This window comes from Pezoporus wallicus, unplaced genomic scaffold (genome assembly GCF_028554395.1).
Source record: "Pezoporus wallicus isolate ANWC-B61680 ecotype Strahan unplaced genomic scaffold, APGP_CSIRO_Pwel_v1 contig_5542, whole genome shotgun sequence".
Classification (NCBI taxonomy): Eukaryota; Metazoa; Chordata; class Aves; order Psittaciformes; family Psittacidae; genus Pezoporus; species Pezoporus wallicus.
In genome coordinates this window covers 494,001-508,988 of record NW_026640165.1, presented here as the reverse complement: position 1 = coordinate 508,988, position 14,988 = coordinate 494,001, and the positions used below count along the sequence as shown (strand labels likewise).

Below are 14,988 nucleotides of genomic sequence, written 5' to 3'. Positions count from 1 at the left end.
GATCAGGTCATGTTGGCCAAGTGATCCTGAGATGCAGATAGCCATGGCACATTCCTACTACTAGCTGTTTTAGGGAGTGTAAAGCTCTGCTTGGCACTGAATGTAGTGTGATGTTGACACTCTTTGCTGTATTTTATGTTAGTCTGCATTCCTTTTTGCAGTCTCCTTTCAAAGCCACAGAACCGTGAAGGGACAGAGGCCTCTCTGGACAGTGCCATTGTGCACCTGACTTGTGTTACTTTGAGGCTGATATGTTTTTTTGAGGTGTCAAGCAAAAGTAACCAAAGCCAACTACTTCAGTGTAAGGAATTTATTTCTTAGGAGGAAGGTTTCTAGCCATAGCTCAGGTGTGCAATGATGCAATATTACAGTATTGCTAGGAACTGGCTCTGACCTTGAGAAGAACCCAGAAAATGTCTGTCCTTGCTTTGATGCAAGGAAGTCTCAATTTTAGGAAGTCTGTGGTGATCTCATGTCACATATCAAAATTCTTTTCTGTTTTCTTCATGGTATACAAAAATGCAGATTCACACTGCAGCTGGGTGTCTTTACTCACATAAACAGTAGACAGAGCTTCAATGATTTTTGTCTTTATTAATTCTTTCTTGAGCTCTGTTAAATCTCCACTCACACTGTGTTATACCTGTATGTCTACATCTTGTAATTTTCCTTGCTTTAAAGTTTTTTAACTCTTTGACTGTCATAAATAGCAGCTGCAAATTCTGTGGAATTTCTGTATATCTATCAGTCCTCTTAGTGACATTTAGCTAATGCTAAAGAGTAGCTAAATTTGGTATGACTTGTCACAGAATCATAGAATCATAGAATAGTTAGGGTTGGAAAGGACCTTAAGATCACCTAGTTCCAACCCCCTTGCCATGGGCAGGGACACCTCACACTAAACCATGTCACCCAAGGCTCTGTCCAACCCGGACTTGAGCACTGCCAGGGACGGAGCATTCACAGCTTCCCTGAGCAACCCATTCCAGTGCCTCACCACCCTAACAGTAAAGAATTTCTTCCTTATATCCAATCTAGACTTCCCCTGTTTAAGTTTTAAGCCGTTACCCCTTGTCCTATCACTATAGCCCCTAATGAAGAGTCCCTCCCCAGCATCCCTATAGGCCCCCTTCAGATACTGGAAGGCTGCTATGAGATCTCCACGCAGCCTTTTCTTCTCCAGGCTGAACAGCCCCAACTTTCTCAGCCTGTCTTCATACGGGAGGTGCTCCAGTCCCCTGATCATCCTCGTGGCCCTCCTCTGGACTTGTTCCAACAGTTCCATGTCCTTTTTATGTTGAGGACACCAGAACTGCACACAATACTCCAGGTGAGGTCTCACGAGAGCAGAGTAGAGGGGCAGGATCACCTCCTTCGACCTGCTGGTCACGCTCCTCTTGATGCAGCCCAGGATACGGTTGGCTTTCTGGGCTGCGAGCACACACTGAAGCTGGCTCATGTTCAGTTTCTCATTGACCAACACCCCCAAGTCCTTCTCTGCAGGGCTGCTCTGAATCTCTCCTCTGTCAGTGGCAGTTATCTCTTAAGATGGTCCCTTCCTCCACCTGCCAATTTCTCTGCCTTTGCAATTTAGATGCATGGACTGTACTTTGAGTATTTTGAGTATCAGTCAAAATGCAGCTGTCTTTTCAGAGACAGTCAAGAGACTGTCTGTCCATCAAGAGAATGTAAGGCAATTTTTATGCAATTAATTACACAGATGAAAAGACTTTTACAATACTATACAGTATGTGTAGCATATAACACTGGAAACAGTGAAAATTATGTTCATAAGAATAGCATGAGTTTCTTAGCAGTATCTGAATATAACTATAGTTTAAAACCCCCTTTGTCTTTCCTGTCATGCTGCTACCTCCACCTGTAGTATAATTTAAGCTGCATCTTTGCCAGTATCTTTCTTCCTGACCTGCTTCCTCCTCAAGACATGTTGGCTCCCAGCATTGCTGGAGGCACCACTGTTCCTCATCCCACAGGAGGGACCAAATCCAGGGCTCTTGCAGAAACCTGTCGTGGGAAGTGTGAGGTGTCTCCTGAGAGAGGCTGCCTCATCCCCTCCATTCCCAAGGAAGTAACACCTCCAATCTCCCCAGAAATGTGTGACATTGGCAGGATGAGACCAGCCTGTGTGCTGTTATCTGGTCTCTATAGCAAACGTAGGCCAGCACAGCAGTGTGTATGTGCTGAGCATGGAAAATTGAAGTGAGGGCCTCATGATTCTCAGAAATACAGTTTTTTGTGACCACAGCCATTGCACAGAAAGAAGGGTAGGGCAAAGCAGCACTGGAGGCTACTTCTATGGTATTTCCCAGCCCTGATATGACCTTTTTTGACTGACCTGTTTCCTTGGCTTTTACAATATAAACTGAAATTAACCACCTAACCAATGTGTTCCTGTCCATGTGATTCATGGGCAGGAAGGTTTCATACCCATCATGCAAATGCCGTTCACTTGATTCAGAAGGTGGAGTAAAAACTGCATAGCAGGTTGACATAGTGGATTGACCAGCATTGTGAAGCTGACCCAGGATTCACTATTGGCTTTTGCAGGTGGTTTTGCACCAGGTCTCTCCCTCTCATCACTATGTGAGTGCCTCATACTGAACATCTCTAGGGTTTCCAGTTTTTTTTGTCATCTCTGCTATTTTGCCCAGCCATGGACCTCTCTTCCCCATCGCTGCCTGTTTTTTCTCCAAAAAAGTCTCTTCTTCCTATTCCCTACACTTCTTCCAATGTTACCACTTTCTCCATCTTAGTGTGCTCACTATGCTCTTGCTCTCAGGTCTGCTTTTGTATCTCCTAAGTTTAAGTTATTGGGGATGGTTTTGGTCAAACTTTAGGAGCAGCTTCATTTTTGTGACATTTTGCATGTTTTTCAGCTTTTGGAGAAGTGAGATTCTGCTGAATTGATGTTTTCTCATCAGAAGGCTTAGACTTCTGATAAAGATCCCTTCTTCTTCACCTTTCTTTCCAAACAGCAGACATGACATTTTGTTTTAAAACACTGAGAAACTTCCCAGATCAAAACATAATAGGAAATGATATCTCCACGAAGCGCTTCTGCTCCAACAAAGGAACATAGTTGGACAGAAATGTATTTCATGGGACTTTTTTCAGCGAGCCCTATTAGTCAGCGAGTGCTCTTGGGGTGCCAAATGAGGACAGATATACTTAGATGCTAAGAATGAAAATGTCTCTGTTGAGCATGTGTGAGCTGGTTTGGGGTTGGGGTATGTTTGTTTGTGTGTGTGTGTGTATAAAATATATGATTTGTCCTAATGGAGGACAGCTTTCACACTTCAGATTGGAAGAGCTGCTGAAAGCAAGGGCACTGGAATTTTTCAGCCAGGGCAGCACAACATTTTCCTCTAACTTCATCTCAGAAATGAATGAACTGTTTTGACTGAAATTCCTTCTCCCTTAAATAATTCAGGTGCTCTGAGGCAGACACCATGAAGAAAAAAAAAAAAGGACCCAAAAAACCCCACAAGGGTAAAAATTGGCAGAGATCTCAGGAACTGGAAATAGAAGGAAATGTTGGGTAACTTTTAAAGTAGCTGTTACCAGCTTTGCCTCTAATATTTGCACTGTGCTGTTGCCTGATCAGTAGCTGTTCTCAGTGAAGCCCTACTGCTTTTTTCCAGGAAGATGTTCTCAGAACTTCTCGCTGGGCTATTTCAAGGCAACTGAGGGTTTTCTACCCATGTCTGCACCACGGGCTACCTGCTCTCACAGGCTCTCATGCACTCTCACAAGCTTCCTTCCCATCCCTGCTGTGAGGGGTGAGACAAGTCAAGACAGGACTCTCTGCATCCTTGAGGGCTGGCATGGAGTGCTGCTCTTTGGAGGGTGGCATTCCTCTGCCCACTGAGGCAGTCCCTGGTGGTAGGAAGGACTTCTCTCTTCTTCAGTCACCCAAATTGTCCTCCTAAGCAAGTGTATTGTGGAGGATGGAGTAGAGACTGTTTGTACTTGTAGGTGATAACTCACTGCTGTGTTGCACATGGGGCACCATGGAGCCATGGGGCTGTGCCAGAGCCCCACTTGTGTGCTGAGGCCTGTGCCCTTCCAGGTGTTTTCCAAGGTTCAGCTGGGTCTTGGCATTAGTCTTGCTCCTGAAGTGCCAGATATTTGGCATCAACAACGTATGGCATGAGACAGTGTAAAGGCAGAAAGAAAGCCTGGGGTAGGGGATCTCAGAGAAATCTTTTTGTTCTAGGAAGGGCAAGCTGAAAGTCCTCAGTAAGAAGTGCTGGTCCCTACACAAAGTCATGGTCCTGTTGCTGAGCTGTGCATTAGCTTAGTTTTCCTGTTCTTGGTCATTAACTTGGCATGGTGTGTGTTTTCTTTCATTTTACGGGAATTTGATGTATTTCATCAGTGGGTAGAGAGAAAAGTCATCACTGAGAATGTCATGATTAATTTTTTTCCTTTTGAAGAACTATGAAATTATTCTGAAACGTTTGACACATGTATAATAACAGCCTAATACTCTGATTTAAACAAATGTGCTAGAGGCGTTGTGCAGTTTCCCAGAGGTTTAATGAGGGAGCCGTACTGTGTTGGAAATTCTTTCAACAATAAGAATTGACCTATTACATACTTATGTAAAATGGGGGTTGACAATCACACAAATATGTCCAAAATCAAATACAGGCATTGTAAAATATCACTTCTTTCCCACAGAGAAACTGGTCACCTGTTCACAGTAGGATTTTGCATTATATCCTATTCGGTAAAGAATAAGATGCTTCCCCACAGGGAAACAAAATGGCAGCAAAGTACTGGCCCGGTGCCCTTCTATCAATGCTTTTCACTGACTGTTTTGCCAAGTCTTCAAAAATAATGCACAGGCATATTTTTTCAACATATGTTTTGCTTCTTTGTTGGTTTAAAGGCACAAAGGGAAGAAAAGGTTCTGAATTATTTGCCACTTCATCATCAAATTCAGGAAAAATTCTTTGTTTGCTGATTTGATTTTTCTTTTTCTCTTTATAATACTTCCTCTATTTTTAAAAATCTAGTCGCTTTTTCTGTTCTTTTAAAATATATATCAAAAGTGACCTCTTAAAAACTGATCGTATGGCTCTGAACCGGCATCTGCATTCAGGGAAGCATGCATTACAAAACCTGAAATTTTGACTCATGGGAGCCGAAATGTTGGATTCAGGAATTATTCAGTATACTATTGAATAATCAAAGAAAGGAAGATAATTAAATATAAAAAGTTGAAGATTAAATGTGGTAAACACTGCTCCTCTGCTCAGAACAAATTAAGCTGCTGTCAATTTCTCTATGTACTTTAGAAATTTAACAGTAAGTTTAAGCCAACATGTACCCTAGGGGAAACACTAAATGACTGTTTGGATTTAAAAAACAACCAAAACCAACTGTTTCGCTGCTGAATGTGTATCATCAGTGAATGGGCTAGTACAGTTTCATGGCCAGTCACTGTGATGTTCCCGTGTTGTTCCCGGCAAGAGAGAGCAATACGGGGAGGTGGAACATGATTTAGGGAAGACATCAGAGTTTATCAGCAATTCCTGTCAATTTAAAGTCACCAAAGTGTCATAAGTACTAGGGGAATTCAGATTAATTCACTGTACTGAATGATGGAATCTCATTCAAGGGCAACAGCCTACTCACAGAATGTATGTACTTACATGTACTTATAAGTACTTATCAGTACTACTTATAAATAATTACTCATATTTTATTTCTCTCTTTCAGTGACTATTTCGACAAGTACATTCTTTGATGGCTTACTGGTAACTGGGCTCTACACCTCTACCAGTGTTCAGGCTTCCCAGAGTGTTGGTGGCTCCAGTGCTTTTGGATTTGGTAAGTCCAATGTAATTTACATTAAGCAAACCAGGATAATGAATACTTGGTTGTACAGAGGACATCAATAACAACTTACTTGCTGAAGAAGGTTAATTTAGACTGGGTAATCAGCAAGAAGTCAGTGGGAGTCAATGATATACAGAAATGATGGCTTTTCAATGTCTTTTATTTCTTCATCCACTTTCTTTGTTTTTGGCCAGCCCTAGTTCTAGTACACTGAATTATATGAATTTTATGAGAGTAAAGCCTCAGCAGCTAAACTGTCTAAAATAGCCATTTCTAAATGGTGTGACATTTTGTATAAACTAAAGCATTTAGCCCAAAGCCTGTAACTATTCTTGGTCTGGAAAACTGATTCTTTTGAGCTTACATCAACCTACTTTTTCCATTCATTTAACAATAGTGTCTTCCCTAAAACCAGAATACTGGTCAAGGTTCTTTATGTAACCAATTATTTTCCTTGTATGAAAACTGGAATTGGGGTAGGAAAGGTTTTGAAGAATTATTCTATACTGCAAGTTATGCTGTAGCATTCAGCAGCAGCCGCCAAGCCAGCTATGCTAAGGACAAGCACTTTTGAATAATCTCTCCTAAATCTGTGCAAGTAATTTACAGCTATGCCTTCTTCAGTTTATTATTTGGTGTTATTTTTTTACATCTTTACAAATAATTGTAAGAATTGCATTCCTCTAATTGGAGAAACTTAGTGACCCCTAAATAGCAGTCTTGGGTGAAGGGGCGAAAATAGGGACCAGTTTTACGGGATATCAACTGTGCTGCACTTACTTGTACCAGTAGCATGTTTAAACATTAATTTGTCTGTTAAGATTAAACTTCAGTACTTTCTTCATAATAATCTTTCATGATAATTATCTCTGTTATATGCATATGAAACATGAGTGGCCTGGACATGCGAGTGTCAGCTTGAAAATGAAAGAAGGCAACTAAATAGCACAATTATTTAAAACTGAATTGAGGAATAATTTGAGAAGGGCTTTGCCTCTGTGAATAGCACCACTGATCAACCGATATTGGGAAGAGCAGAGTTGCCACAGATTATTTCATGTCTTATGCAAAATGCACTGAAAGTTCCATTTTTTTCTGGAAGAAGCAGTACTGGTGTTTCTCCTTACCCTCCATACTCTTTACAGAACGAACAGGATCTGATGGAGTAAGCAAGACAGAAAGCACTTATTAATGTGAAATTCTAGGGATGGTCAATTGACTGGCAGGATGTTATCTTGCGATGAAACAGGTTTTTGTATCATGTCATTGGGGAGATCATGGCCCTATGCTACAAACTCACTGGGCAAGGTCTACAGGTCATATTTAATCACATCCAAATATTTAAGAACAGAAATCAAGGAAAATTTTAAAACCTAAATAGCCATTTGTGTTATTTTCCTAAGTTTGTATTTTCATCTGTAGAACAGGGCTGTTACAGTGGGTGTCTCACTGAGACCAAAGTTAAAGTAAGATGTGATGTGTGACAGGAGAAAGACATGGCCTTTTTTTAACTTGCCAGAGGTCATTTTCTAGCTTTGGATGTGTCACTTTGGCCACTAAGTCACTGGTAAGATAACCAACTGCTAAACTAGTGACATGTGCATCCTATGCACCAGAAGAAGACCCAAGCCTACAGTCTGGGAAATTACAAAAGCGCAAAGAAATGTGAAAGTGGTCACATGTGGTTGGAGCTTGTTTTCCTTGTCAATACAAATCCTTAAACATAATGCCTAGAGGAGGTGTGCTGCTCAGTCTTGAGTATGCCTCCATCCATGTCAGGTTAAAACTGCTGCCATCGCTGACCTTTCTGCAGGCAAACTATAGGGTCAGTTGTGTTACAGTTGTTAGTTATGGAATGTTTTAAATAAACTTTCAATTTGCTTTTTTTCTTTGCCAGCTTCTAAGCTTGCATATGTATTGAAAAGAGAAATAATACGAATGTTTCAAAAGAGATGATGGTCTTTTATGGTGCACTGTCTTTGCAGTCACATTAAAAGTAAACAGTGAAGGAAAAATGGCAATGGCGTTTAAACTTGATTCTATATAAATGTTCAATTCATGATGTACTGATGTCTCTGAGGCCTGAGAACTACATAAACTTTTCCTTTCTTAATTTTGCAGTGAGAGATAAGAAGTCTAGCCTCTTCCAGAAAGCATGTAGCATGTGAATTATATGCTTTTTAAACAATTTGGTAGTTTTAAAAATTGAAAGTATTTTAAAATCTACCATCTGCAGTGGAAAAAGAACGTAGTCTCCATGGTATTTAAGATATTGTTTAATAGAATAGTAGGTGGCTTTGTTTCATTTTCTGAAGGAAACATAAAGTGCTTTCTCCAGAAACCCTGGATCCATCTATTGCGTCATCATTTTCATCAAAGAATGTGCTCCTCCTTTCTAGCAAGTGACCGTGATGTTCAGGTTAGATTGAGCTTCCTGGAAATTCTTTTTTAAAAATGCTAAGGACTATGTCTGGTTCAGAGACCTCAATTCAAAGATTTATGTGGTTTATTATAGATTAGATGGGGGAGGGGAACAAAGCTGGGCCTTTGTAACCTGAAGATAGCAGCAATATTCTGAAATTGGGTTGATAGTGGTTGCTTACAGAGCAGGGAAGAATATTTTTCTCTCTTGCAATATCACCATTGAAATGCTCTTGTCTGTGTTACACAGGAGGTCATGCTAGATTATAATAATCTTCCAGTCTGCCCTGACAATATGAAATTTTCCCAGTATACATATATCTGTCTTTTTGTCACTGTATTGTGGCTACAATTATCTTTTAATTACCTAATTTAGGAAGTCACTTGATGGAGACACCATCATTGTCAGTTATCATAGTTAAACCATATGTCGTGGTTTAAGCCATGCTCACTCACTCCCCCCCTCTTCCTCCCACCTGCTCCCGGAGGGATGGGGAGGAGAATCGAAAGAATGCAACTCACACAGGTTGAGATAAGAACAGTCCAGTAACTAAGGTATAACACAAACCACTGCTGCTGCCACCAATAATAATAATGATAAGGGAAATAACAAGGGAAGAGAATACAACCGCTCACCACCCACCGATCGATACCCAGCCTGACCCAAGCAGTGATCTCACCCTTCTGGGTAACTGCCTCCAGTTTATATAGTGGACATGACGTGCCGTGGTATCGAATACCTCTTTAGTTAGTTTGGGTCAGGTGCCCTGTCTCTGCTTCCTCCTGGCTTCCCCTCCTCCCTGGCAGAGCATGAGACTCAGAAAGGCCTTGGTCAGACTAAACATTACCGAGCAACAACTAAAAACATCGGTGTTATCAGCGCTGTTCCCAGCCTGAAAGCCAAAAACACAGCGCTGCACCAGCTACTGAGAGGGAGAAAAACGACTGCTACTGCTGAACCCAGGACACCATATCAAGAAGCTTTGAAGAAAAAAGATAAAAAATGTTAGTGCTAATAGAGTTAATTCTTAGAGTTCTGTTTTCTTTCTTTTTCAGTATGTATTACATAGCCAAAGAAATAGTTCCTCGTTTTCTCTGTGGGATTACATTGACATGAAACTTGCTGAATTTTTCATTTGGGATCCCTTCTAACAACCCTTTTAGAGACAGATGTGTGAGCTTTTGGGGATAAAAGTTAACAGTGGTTGTAAATATTAATGATTTTTCCCAAGCTGAACCATTGTCTGGGTTCAGATTAAGGTAAAACTAGGACTATAATTTTAAAGCTAGATCTGGGATAAAATGTAAATATGTACTTGAAATGTCACTAACCATGCTCTGAGGATCCTTTAGCAAAGAAATGATCCTTAAATCTAGCTTTTAAGAATAGTGTGTCTTTTTTCATTGGATGACTTGATAGAACAGATATATCTCTTCCAGGTATCTCCAATATCATTTCCACAATCCTCTTGTTATCAGTGGGGTGTGTGCCTAGGACCATTTCCATGTCCTTTAGTGTGTCCTGCTGAAGGCTTTACAGCAGTCCTGCTCTTCATGTCCCCCTTTCTCAAGCCACATTTAACCCCTCGGTGTCATTTACACCCTACCTCTCCCTGGGGATGTGTGTTGGGCTCCTGAGAGATCTCTCCATCCCTCATAGCCGTCATGTCTATATAGGAGCTTAGGGCTCTCACCACTTCATTTATTCCAGATATATAAGAGGAAAGTGGGAGACAGGAGTACTAAAAAACGTTAGAAATCTACAAATGTGGTGGTGGGTTTGATGGAAATCATTACTTGCAAATGAGATTAAGTTAGATGGGTTTTGTGGGTGGTAGGGGTATGCGTCTGTAACATGGGGTAACTACCAAAATACAGCTCAGCTTCTCCAAAGCCATGTGCACTGGAAAGCAAGGAACATAGTATCATTTCTACAATTAAAGGAGAAGATTACAGTGTAATCCCTCAGCAGTGATAAAGAGCGCTGTGTGCTGAGGACCTGAATCTGTCTCATTACACGGGGTAGTCCTGGTTGACAGGCTGGTTAAGCAGGCAGGCGTGCTGGGCTGCGCACATCAAAGCTTGCCTTTGACCTGCCAGTCACACTGCATCTCAGCACATTTGGGTTCTTCCCAAAGCTTTCCATTTTCCATTTAGATTTTCAAATCATTTACACGTGACAAATTTGTAAAATTTTAAGTTTGTTGTAATTAGCTTCTTACAAACTACAGTAGAAAGTGTAAATCTTTAGAGGTAAGCCCCCCCAAAACCCAATTTCATGCAAAATCGTAATTATTACACTGATGTTTAGCTTTTAATAAATGTGGAATAAATTAATTTGATAACATTTATATATGTATTAACCTTTCAACCTAAATTGAAACAGCCCTTTGGAAAGTCCATAGGCTCTATTGTGGTAGCGACAGTGGGTTCAAAGCTCTCATTACATTGGAAAGTGTAGCCACAGGCCTAATTGGATAACAGAAAATTCTTGGTTTTTTTTTTTCGTGGTTTTGTACAGTGTGTGTAATTTCCTATCTTTTAAAACAGATGTATCCTTTCAACTGCAGTGTCATAAACTGCTGCTGAATTTTAAGTTTTATTTGATGCTGTGGGCTACTTTAAGAGGCTGTGAGATTATTGTTACCTGGAAACTTTTTAGTGCCTGATCAGGGGAATTTCATCTGCTAGAAAGCAAAATATAGGCTATGAAAGATCGTCATGCAGTCTTTCCTTTTTTGCAATGCTTTGTTTCTATACCATGAAGTTGATCACACCTACTGTAAGTAATACATTGAGTTTGTGGAATTCTTTTTTTTAATGAAAAGTTACAAATATTCCTTAAAATATGGTGAATAATTAATTTCCTAGAAGAAATCCTATGAGAATCAATCACCATAAATAATTTCTTTTTAAATTATTCTATTGCCTTTTGACGGGATTAAGGCAGCTTTTACATAATCCTCTGCTTGGTATATTGGTTACATACATGTTTGCAGAGCAGACCAAAAACCAAAACCAGTTTTCAATTTATAGATGAAGGATCATTTTGATGTGGCTCTGTATGATTTAGGAACTGGGGAGAAGGATAAAAGTAGTTTCCTGGTCCCATATTCCCCTTTGGCTCACAGGTCATGAGCAGTCTTGGGGCAGAGTGGCTGTAGGTGGATGTTACTGGTGATGCTGATGGTTTCATCTCAAGAAGAAGGGCAAAGAGGATGGCTGAAGTGTCGATTCCAAAAGAGTACCACAGAAAATGCTCTGGTTGGGCTCCCCACCTCTGCCAGTGCATTGGTCCAGGCTGAGCCTTGGAGGCATCCAAGGATCCTGCTGCTCCTGGATGGGATGTATGGTTCTGAGCTTTCAGAGGCTTGGTTTTGGCATCAGTTTATGCTCAAACACCGATAGTTTTGGGGCAGTGTTTTGCTTTCAGATTTTGACAGATAAAGGAAAATATCCCCCACTAACACTGTGAGATGGAAAAAGGCCAATTGTGGGATTTTTCTTGTTAGGTGAGTCTATAAAGCTGATCCCCCCCTGCTCAGTCTTTGCCTCTCCATGCTTGTTTGCAGCTTTAAAAGTAAGGAATAATCAGTAAATGCCACCTCTTAGAAGAAAAAGTTTTCAGCTCTGTACATGCTACTGCTCTTGAAGTACAGTTCTGTAACTTACTGAAATTGCTGTAGATCCCTGGTTTACTTTATGACAAGCCAAATGGGCTCCAGAACGCTCCCTTCACACCGGAGATATTTGCCAGAAACCAAACAGATGGTAAACTAGGAAAAAATGACCCTTGGCATTCTCATTAGAACAGTTGGGGAAATTTTAATAGGCCCCCATTTGCCTTGTGCTGCATCTAATACCCTTTGAACTGCCACTTTTTTTCTGTGTTGTTTGTTACAAGTCAACTACTGCCATGTATATTTTAATAGGGATTATCAAATACAATTTGCCCAGAAGATGTACCAGCCCTCTGCTGCTAATTAGCAAAGTTTAAATAATCACTGAGTTCTGGAATAATTGGAAAGAAAAACTGTTTTTCCTGCCAATGCATAATTACCAATTAACAAGAAGATAAAATATCAGTGTAGCAGTCATATCTTGGAGAATTTGTTAACAGTCAATTAAATAGCGAGTTGGTGCCAAACTGACATTGGTCAAGAAAGTTTACATGTGAGTTTAGTTTTAAGATACTTCCCCCTACAAATGGTTTGTAATGAAACCGTAATGATGATAAAACTTTCAAAGTTTGTGTGTCACAATGTTTAATTGCTACTTAAATGTCTTTAAATAGCCAAAAATTGACCCTTCCTACAAGTGGTTGACTATCATATGTGCCTTATGGAAAGGCTTTCAGCTTTATTAACACAACATATACTCATTATCAAGTCATAGGCAGTAACTAGCCGTGCTTACCGAACAAGGAATTGTGTCTGCAAGTGTTTTAACTGCTGAGGAGGAAAATTCCCAACATGTTACTGGGTAAGCAATGCCCCAAAGTTGGAAAAACAGTCCAGCCTGAGAGGGAGCCTACACAGAAAATACTTAAACTGGCCTAGTTTCATTCTAGTTTGACCAAGTCCCATTATACCAAATGCTTTCATCCATTTCTGGAAGTACTCTTGTTGGGGTTTACCCCCTGCCATGACAGCAGCAGCTTTTGAACATCAAAATCCAGTTGTGACTAATCTGCTGAGATCCCTGAACTACTCTGTAATGTAGCATTCATAAAAGTGAGTGATGGTGTCTGCTTCATAATTTATTTCAAATGCCTTTGGAGCATTATGAACATGACAGTAAAATAATTCAGGCTTTTAACCTTTCAAATATATCTGTAGCTCCTGGTAGTGTCTGTGTGGTCAATGTTGAAAAGGTGACTGAATCTCTTTAGAAGTGTGGCACATGTAATATTGCCTGCATTTGTTAGCTTTGAATAGTGAGTGCAGATGAGTGTTTAATACTGTAAGCAGCACTTGCTGCTTTACAGAGGAGATGAGAGGCAGTCACTGCATTGGAGACACAGTGAATATTTTCCAGTGCACCAGTGCTTGTAAAGGGCCCCCTGGAGTTTCTAAACAAGAAAATGCCTTTAGAGATAGTTTTAAATTGCCAAAACCAAAGTGCTAATTGGAGTGTCAGAGCCAATATTGGTCCAATTTAGCAAGTACGTTTATTCAGTAGTGATGTTGTCTTACATCTTATATAGATCTGGTTTTTTTTCCTGGGTGGCCAGAAAATGGTATGGGAAAAAGTTAGAGCATCACTGAATTTTAATGTGATTTTTTTAAATTGCATTTTAATTTATAAAAACATGTATGTAGTAAAAAAAAAAAAAGTGAAATTTAGTGATCAAATCAGGTTTTTTGCTACCTCCTACCTCTGAGAAGATCCTGATACCAATAAAGTATGGATTTCATTAAAAATATATCAAGAGATCAAATATAATTGTAGCAGATTGGTGATTTTTACCTATACTAGTACTTACTGAAAACAATAATGCCTTTTGAAGTGTGTAAGTCATAAGTCCTTTCAACAATTGAAAATAATCATAGCTAGGCTCAGAAAGGACCGTAAGATCATCTAGTTCTGATGCTTATGTAGATAGAAATGCACAATCCTGTCTATATATATATATATATATAGACATAAGTATTTGTTCCTCACTCTTCTTTTTTCATCCTGACTCCAAAGACATTGTTCAACTGCTGCATTTTGAACGCTGTTAACCAGCAGATCCAAGTTTTTCTTTTTTTGTGAAAAATAAAAATGCTGCATGGTGGAAAAGGATCTCTGAGTGTTGGCTGGCAGTTGGCTAGAAGGCCAGGAGCATCCTGACCTGTATCAGCAGTAGTGTGGTCAGCTATTATCGTGTGGACTATCACTAGGGCAGTGATCATACCCTGTATTTGGCACTAGTGAGGCTGCACCTTGAATACTGCGTTCAGTTTCGGGTTCCTCACTACAAGAGAGACATTGAAATGCTGGAGCTTGTCTAGTGAAGGTCAACAAAGCTGGTGAAGGGCCTAGAGCACAAGTCTTATGAGGAATGGCTGAGGGAACTGGGGTTTTAAAGCCTGGAGATAAGGAGGCACAAGGGAGACTTTTTTGCTCTCTACAACTACCTGAAAGGAGGTTGTAGAAAGGTGGATGTCAGTCTCTTCCTTCAAGTAACAAGTTATAGAATGAGACGAAATGGTCTCAAGCTGCCCCTCTAAAAGGTGTAGTCCTTAGGCTTTGAGAGCTACATTCAGCTGGATTACCAGCCCAAAGCTTCATGGCAATTTGTAGTAATAGAGGAATCTTTAATACAATAGGTAAAAAAGGGCCATAGTCTATAAATTTAGGGCCATCTTAAAATTGCATTCTGTGTGTGTATGCCTCAAGAATATATTAAGGAAATGTTGCCATGGCTGCATGAACTTCACACTGCCAGTGTGCCTGCCTGTGTTGCTTCTTGTCCCAGGCCTGTTTCTGTGGTGCCTGATTGTCATGTGTTATGCTGTGACAGTCACCCAGAGCCCCTTCTGCCCAACTTTCCCGTTGTGCCAGGCTCATTGTTTTCCCTCGGTTTTTTGTTTATCAGGATGTGAGTGCATATTCAAGCTGAAATTACTGGGCTCTCGGACTTCATCAATTAGGATGTATTGAAGCCTCTTGCAAATGTGGAATGATATTGGGAAATGGTTATTATTGTAATTT

The 14,988-nt window shown here is 40.3% G+C and overlaps 1 protein-coding gene across 2 annotated transcripts in view; it reads left to right on the top strand.

Moving 5' to 3' along the window:
• Positions 1-14,988, top strand: part of RELN (reelin) — a 283,813-nt gene that overhangs the window by 40,215 nt on the left and 228,610 nt on the right. For both annotated transcript variants that reach the window (XM_057417876.1, XM_057417875.1), the window contains exon 2: positions 5,749-5,859. In XM_057417876.1, the coding sequence (XP_057273859.1) occupies positions 5,749-5,859 (111 nt within the window). The remainder of the gene's footprint in view (positions 1-5,748; positions 5,860-14,988) is intronic.